The sequence below is a fragment of the Clinocottus analis genome, unplaced genomic scaffold, assembly GCF_023055335.1.
Source record: "Clinocottus analis isolate CAN_PGR_092001 unplaced genomic scaffold, fCliAna1.0.p SCAF_5, whole genome shotgun sequence".
NCBI lineage: Eukaryota > Metazoa > Chordata > Actinopteri > Perciformes > Cottidae > Clinocottus > Clinocottus analis.
In genome coordinates this window covers 8,250,747-8,258,651 of record NW_027176207.1, presented here as the reverse complement: position 1 = coordinate 8,258,651, position 7,905 = coordinate 8,250,747, and the positions used below count along the sequence as shown (strand labels likewise).

Here is a 7,905-nt window from a genome sequence, read left to right as displayed (position 1 = left end):
CTGGAAACCAGTCCGGAGTGTTACATTGCCTTCCACCCAATGCATATTGTGATTGGCTCAATCATGGACAGATATTGTAAATAAATAAATGAAGATCAATGGTTTGCAAAACATACCATGCTCTTTCCTGTCTTTGCATTTTTGCCATCAGTATCATCAAGGTCAGTATCAGAAGACAACTGGGAATCTGCCTCTCTGTGCACAACAGATGATGTCATTACTAACACAAAACAGACTTTAAACATAGCATGTTCTGAGAGATCACATCATAGTGAACATATGCATGCATACAATCAAGCAGACACAAATTCAAAGACAAGTGAAATGTGATAAATGCACATCTGTGATGCTGCCTTACTGAGCAAATTGAAACTCAGTGTGCAAATCCTGCGCTGCTATCATTTCTTTAACATTTTCTGGATCTGCTGAAATGGGTGCGTCGACTGCTCTGGACCCCAAGCAACAAGGTATCTGCGCCTAGAAAATAAGATAAGTTTGTTGTTAAATGAGGACATTGACACTGGCTGCAAAAACGTATGTACAAATCACAGTATATCTGACATAGATCTGTTTCAAGAGCAATATAATGCTCAAAGCCAGGGACTAAGATGTTTGTTTCTATTATCACAAAGGCCCCAAAATGCTCCAGCCTGGCAGCGCACTACTCAAACACCTTGTTGACATGAAACAGCAGTCTTTCTACTGAGGAAAAAATGTAATCTCAGTGACTGATTTTCCTCCATTCATGCGGTACATTGTGAAATTTTGCTCATCTACTCACTTTTTTTTTCACACAAAAAACATTCTGGAGCTGTCATCCTGGGGTCTGAGGAAAATGTTTTTCAACATTTCTAACATTATTCTAGCCGAAACTAAATAATCTCAATTGATGAACTGACGAAGAAAACAATCATTCAATGCAGCCCTACTTAATCACACATCTTGTTCAGAGCTCTTGTTCCAGCCTTCATGAGGGTGCTTTGCTCAGTCGTTGCACAGACAGTCGTTTCACTCTGTGTTCTATAATTGTCCCTGCCAAGAACTCTTAAATCCTGCTTGTATTTCTAACTGGTGCGGATAATTTGGAGCTTGAATATCAGTTATTTATATTTATTCATAAACTGAGCTGTTGGAAATATTCAAAACCTATTTCATTATCATTTTTGTGAATTGCACAATTATAGTTTTCTTTGTTGCATTATAACCTGGTGCTGAATTAATCAAATCAATTAGTAAATTAACATTATGATTATTGGTGTAACTTTTTCCAGCCATTCATCAAATTAAGTGCCAAATGTGTGGTAGTTAATATGTTGCATACATTAGGATCGTATGTATGTTTAATATTTGGTGCATGTTTTACTTAATTTATATAATTAATTGTAATATAATTAACCTCCTTAACCCCTTACTCTGTGCAAACATCAGCCATCTTCATTGTGGTCCCCTCCCTCTGGAACTCTCTCCTCAGCACCTCAGACATTCTCCATCACGCATCACTTTCAAAGCAGCACCTCAAACTCATTTATTTCAATCTGCTTTTAACCTGTGATGCTATTTCAGTCGATTTTTGTTTTCTTTCTTATGGTCATGTCATCTCTCTTGTTTAGATTGCTGTTGCTTTTATTGTTTGTTTTTACCGTGTAAAGTGCATTTAAGTGCCTTTTAATAAAGCACTATACAAATACAATGTATTATTATTACTATTAATAGTTGTTCATTATTAGACAGTTAATTACTGTCTGGGTTCATTGCCTGCTCACATTGTGTACAAGGGCATAGCCAATTTTAATGAAGCACAATTATACACAGGGACTGAGTACAATGTGTGAGAGTATTTGCAGCCGAGCAATGACATTGGATTTAATGATTATCAAAATCATGACTTTTCCTTTTTTGGTCTTGATCAAATAAATGATATGTAAGGGACTGGGGACATTCAAGCCGTGGTTGTGTGTAGTGTTGAACTTGGTAGCCACACTGACAGGTAGGTAATGTGTCTTATTCCTCCCCTGTTGTTAGACTCTTGATTCACCTCTTAAATCAAACCTTGTACTGAACTAGAAAGGTGGCTGGTATTGTGAAGGCAAAATAGGTAATTTATGATTTGCCAAGTAAGTTGTGAGTTTATGTCATTCATCAGGACAAATAACACAAGGGACGCAGATGCTTCTCAAGGCGTTGATTCAACATTACAGCAGATTTTGTCAGAGAAGGGGAATCTGTGCGGGGCGTGTCTACACAATACTGCCAGCGTGACGAACAATCCCGGAATGCAACGTAGACATAACATTGTTGTAACGTTACTTCATCTGAAAAGATGATTTGGGACTCACAGACGGAAACGCTACTTCGTTTGAGTCCCTCGATTTAACGTCCATTACTTTCTTGACCAAGTAACAGTCTTAAACATTTACAGCAGGTCGTTTTGATAGTTGACTCTAATGTCACTCTGAATTTGTTATAAAGCAAATTAATCCCAATTCCTTTTCTGACACGCGCAGTTGTTAACTTCCGAAATCCAAAGGCAACTACAGTTGTTTCCCAAGGTGGTGATCGGCTCTCTACTCATTTCTTCTCATCGCTCCTCTTCTCCACGACGGCCGAGCAGCTCTCTGCTAACGAAGCTAACGCGACTGACATGTGATGTCCGCCGATACATTCTCTAGTTAGCAAACCTCTCTTAGAGAGCCTCTCCTCTCCGTACCACTTTATTCGTATCGAACTCATTGAAGGAGATCCGCTACATGTTCAGCCTCAGATCGCCGTTAGCTATGCTAGCATTACCGCTAGCTGTAGCATGCTAAGGGCTCCACTACTCGGCACCAGCTGTGACCTCGTCATCACCAATCACGCTATTTGTCGTTCGCATTTCTATGTTAGTAACTCCTTGTAACACTAACCCAGGTGCCAGGTCAGCACGCCATTACTGCAGTACCAATGACAAACTCCCTGGATGTCAACGTTAGCTGTCCGCCATTTTACAACTTCACGTTACTTACCTCGTTTTAAATCAAAGACGGACTGAAAAAAAAAATCCAAACGCTGCGGACTGTGCAAAGAGGGCGCTAGCGTTATTCTCCCGCTCAAACTGTCATTTCCCAGAGCCCATGAATGATAGTAGTATGTGCTAGCTAACGTCAAGAAGCTCCTCGGTGGCTAACATAGCAAGGTACAGTTTGTGTTGTCGTTGTCATGCACGAAGCATACGCACCACCTGTCGGTGGCTCCGTGAACTGCAGGTGCTCTCACCATGTCAGTGCTGTGACTCCTGCTTCTGAGTCCTCCACCGTGGGGCCACAGCTCCACGAGCTCATTGACTCACTATGTGAAAATATCCACCTCAAACAGCAAAATCCAAGTCTGAAGTTAATCTGCATGTCTCTGCTACTGGAGAGGCTACGTGACCTCCAAAGTTACACATATGTGTGTATTGCATGTAAATATGTAAACTTCTTCGGAATTTAAATTATGAGGTGGTTAATCTTGAGTTGTGTGACAGGAGGAATATATATTCTTGAAACCTTTCCATGCGTCACCCCTTCATGACCCGAGAGAAGCATGAAGAGGTCAAAGTCACTAATTTTGACCTCCTTGGCTTAAGACATGTCACGTTGAAGAGCAAGCTGCCCTTGTGTTTTATCCATTCTATGTAAACTTCTATGGGCATGTGTAATAATGAGAATGCAAACAAAAAGTAGCCTCAATATCATCAAGACAACTATGTATCATCAAGACAACTTGAGTCAGTTTGATACTTTGGGTAAATGGTTGAACAAGATGAACAAATGGCCTACGCCTCCATGACCCCCTCAAAAACAAAAACCTGTATGTCGGCATGCAGACTGGAATAATTGAGTAAACCATGTGATGCAAACATATCAACAAAGCTCCCAATTGTATTTTGGTTTGTACAGCACAAATGTTTTTTCTTCCTCGTCTTTTAACCCCAAATCTCAGGATGAAGCCAATAAACATGATAATTCCTTGTTGTTCCATGTTACATTGTTGTTGATTAGTTCTATGTATCATGGTATTTTTAATATTCACATTGATGTAAATGTGTTGGACATTAATAATATTCGTAATAATATCCACACTGTCGTTAGTCTTAAAGATGATCAGTTCTTCAAATTCAAACTTTGTTTCGCTGATATTGTGTGAACAAGTTGCATATTCCTAAAACTGTTTTTAATTAAATGACAAAAACCTGTCACTGGGTCTTTTGGATGCAACACATTTGATCTGCAATGTGTGATATGCTCTCCTCGAAGGATGCTTCTCAGTGATAGTGAACGCAAAAGAAAAGTGGGGCCCAAACCTGTGGCCCCGGGTCCCCCTAGTGGAATAATCCAGCCTTACAGCTCTGAAATGGTTTACTGTTTCAAGATTTAAAACCATCTTGTTCAAAAGTTGTACAAAGTCATACAGTAAAGAAAGAAATAATCTTAGGGGAGGAGTGGGGGGGTAGAATAGAGGGGGGGGGGGGGTAAGAAGTGTCGTTACACCATTGACAGCTTTGACATTTTATTGTTCCATTAATCATATCTTACATGTTTTGTAAGCAGCGCCAACTTGAAAGCCACCAAACTGTTAGTAATTATGACTAATTCTATAATCCTCGTCATATCTCTTTCCTTAACATCAAGTGTATGCATACAAGATGATCCATTCAACGCCATATCTTTATAAGGGGGTGGAATATGTGATGGAAATAGCTGTGATGTAGTGCAGGGTCACACAAAAAGCTCAAGTAACACATAAAAAGCAGAGGAAAGTCTAAAGTTCTGGCAGGCCACACTTGTATAGGGGTTGGATGTTCCGCCGGCGAGGTTTCATCTACATGAACTCGTTGAGGAAGCTATTGACCGTCCCCTCAGGTGTCTCCTCCAAAGGCTGGGCCAGACAACAGGAGGGCACCGTGAGAAGATCCGGATCCTTGATCTCGATTTCCACCTCCGTGAGGCTGTGAGACAGTGATACAAAAAAATTTGATTTTTTTCAGCACACTAATTGTTGTCACATTAATAGATCTGGAGTGTCATTTTCCCAACGATTAAAAAAAAAACAATTCACCAACCTGACAATGAATGATAAGGTCTCATGGAAGTACATCGTGCACACGGGCAAACACCCCATGGTGACAGACATGCAGTAGTGGCCTGAAAGACAGGAAGACGGAAAACATTCAAGTCATATTTTACTTTGTCACACATAAAAGCACATATTTTTTAATATTGTTATTGTTTTACATAATCATTTTATTGCATTTCTTGCACCTTTCATGTCTGCCATTGATCCTTTCCATACACTGATTTTTAATCCCTCCCCTTCAATTGATGGATTCCCACTGTTCACTGTACGCATGAAGGTCGCATCATCTGGGATATCAAGAGGGTGCTGGGTGCATTGCAATGCTTTTTTCTCACAGCTCTGGTTTTTGCTGTCAATCTCATAGAATACCCCCTGCAGGATGTAGAGACAGATCCAGATGTCAACAACAGAGAAAAGTGATCTCTAACATTTCTTTTAAAAAAAATCAAGAAATCACCTACCTCATCGAAGAACATCAGCAGATCCAAACCCAGAGATGTGTTCGAGGGGTAGCTCTCGTTGGATCTGAACCGCAGCTTCTTGCCCATCGAATCATAAGTGAATGCACCAAACGCTTTCACGTCACCCTTCATGGATATCTGCAGTTTCATTAGAAAACATTCATTCAGAGAGAAAGAGTTTAAAAAGTAGCAGAAATAGAAATTGTTTCGGAAGATACATTTTAAAAACTCACCACACTCATGAATCCTGTCATATTGGGTGCATCTGAAATACGAGACAGTCAGTTAGATTAGTCTCATGTTAGACATTGAACATATTTTCAAATGCTGCCTCACTACCTTACAAGCGTTAGTTTCCAAATCAGATAACAGGGAGAACCAAAATGATCGAAGTACAAATTCTTACGACAAGGCTGATGGGAATCTGCATGGGTGGCAGCAGTCAAGCACATGAAGACGCAGAGCGTAAAAGCTGCATACATTTTCCTGGTGCAGAGAGAGTCACAAAATACAAGTGGAGACGGCAAAAAGCAACTCTAAGTGCGTCTACCTTTCGGTGGAGTTACTGCTGCTTTTATAAGGATCGACTCCAATGTAGTCAATCAGTATTACGCAAAAGGACTCAAGACTTCAAACGTCAAGCTGTCTAAACAAATTAGACCCAGCCGGTGGTGACCCAATAAAACACGTTTCTTACACTATCTTTTCTTGTGTGATTGTGCAGCTGTCCTCGTATGTTTTTGTGCATTGTTTATCTCTGCCCCTTTCGGTCAAACGGGGACGATCATGGAGATTACAGCCTCTTGGAGTAAGTGCATCTCTAAATCATGTGAAGTAGCCTTATTTAATTCTGTGATTATTAATAACAGCTTCCAATGTGCAATAATGAGGTTAAAGTACTGTATGATATGCTGTACGTTCAAAGACATTTTTAAATACTTTGAGAAATGATTTGTGTTGCAAATGTTTGTTTTTTGCGCATGTCTTCAAAGTCACGTCATCCAAGTGAATGAACAATAAACTAAATACATTTCTGAGCCAAAAAAGGATTTTACCATCTGCCTAATGTATATTTTGATGTATTACTTAAATTATTACTACTAATAATACTACTTAGAGCCTGCCCTTCAATAAATATTATGGAAACAGACGTTGCTATAGTATCTTCAAAATATGTTTTTTTGGACACCAAAGGTGAAATCATTGTTTTATGTGAGCCAAATAGTATCATCAGCAACTACGAAAAATTGTATCCATTGATTAAAACTTTATATATTGGAGACTAAAAAACATTTAACCCATTGTAGAATCAGAATCAGACCAGAATAAATAAAAAAAAAAGATAAATAAAAAGATGAACATAAATCCCTTAATATTAAAACATACAAATTAAAACATACAAATAAACATAGATAGTGAAGAACAGTCAGGTTTATGTATAATGTATCAAAATCCCAGAACTGTTTATTGCCAACGTTACACATATACAAGGATTCTGGTTCGTTAAATATCACAATGTCCTAGTGAACAATCAAATTTAAAAACCCCAATATAAAGCTGTACAATAGGCTGGAGAGCCCTGGCCTTCTAAAGCACCCTCACTCACCCTTTCTTTTATTAAAGGGATCCAAACTAAATAGAAAGCCTGGGGAGTTTATACCAGGTCAAATGCACGAACCGGATCAAAAATGTGTTGTTGCTCCAACTTCACTTTGTCCAGCTGTCTTTTGTTCTTTTCCACAATGTCCCTGTTGTGTCTGTGCTTTCAAGCAAACAACTCAGTGCACTCTGTCAGACAGGTGAGAAAAAGCAGTAACATATCTCTTGATATAATTCCTCTTTAGATCATTTATATGATTATTTTCTAAATGTTTAACTAGATTTGTTAAGCATTATTAATCAGCGCGAGGATTTTTAAGCCTATAAAAGATGTCTCAATAGCTTTTTATATTACAGCAGATAAATAAATAAAATATTCTAATACTTAAATGCTAACCCTAACCCCGCGAATAAGAGAACTTGATGTCAGTGCAGCATCGGATGTTTGTTGGAGAAGTCTCAAAACGGAAATGAAATACATAACAAAACTAAAAGGGATGCCTGAAACCACAAATGAATGAGACCGAAAATAGACTGAGAATAACTTGTTTCACAAGGGAAATTTCACGTTTCTGTATAAGGGGAATATAGGATGGGGTTGCTACAATGAGGGAAGCCCTTCTCCTCGTACCCACATTCCCCTTTTACTGACCGTATCATGACAGCGACAGAGAACTCAGCATTTTCACTTTCTGAGAGGAAGTCAGCATGTTCATGAACCGTGACTTGCCGACTGAGAAGTAGTTACTCA

The 7,905-nt window shown here is 39.1% G+C and overlaps 2 protein-coding genes across 3 annotated transcripts in view; both read right to left on the bottom strand.

Moving 5' to 3' along the window:
* Nucleotides 1-3,184, bottom strand: part of stag2a (STAG2 cohesin complex component a) — a 17,753-nt gene extending 14,569 nt beyond the window's left edge. For both annotated transcript variants that reach the window (XM_068600131.1, XM_068600132.1), the window contains exons 1-3: nucleotides 3,003-3,184; nucleotides 359-477; nucleotides 117-195 (exon numbers count right to left, since the gene is read on the bottom strand). In XM_068600131.1, the coding sequence (XP_068456232.1) occupies nucleotides 117-195; nucleotides 359-402 (123 nt within the window). In that variant the 5' untranslated portion in view covers nucleotides 403-477; nucleotides 3,003-3,184. The remainder of the gene's footprint in view (nucleotides 1-116; nucleotides 196-358; nucleotides 478-3,002) is intronic.
* A 1,326-nt stretch (nucleotides 3,185-4,510) lies between these two features.
* On the bottom strand, nucleotides 4,511-6,100 carry epd (ependymin). Its single transcript, XM_068601358.1, has 6 exons — nucleotides 5,962-6,100; nucleotides 5,789-5,820; nucleotides 5,556-5,693; nucleotides 5,280-5,466; nucleotides 5,081-5,162; nucleotides 4,511-4,966 (listed from the first exon to the last, which is right to left on the bottom strand). Exons 1-6 carry the CDS (start codon nucleotides 6,035-6,037, stop codon nucleotides 4,840-4,842), a joined length of 642 nt encoding a protein of 213 aa, XP_068457459.1. The 5' UTR covers nucleotides 6,038-6,100; the 3' UTR covers nucleotides 4,511-4,839.
* Nucleotides 6,101-7,905: the final 1,805 nt, after the last annotated feature.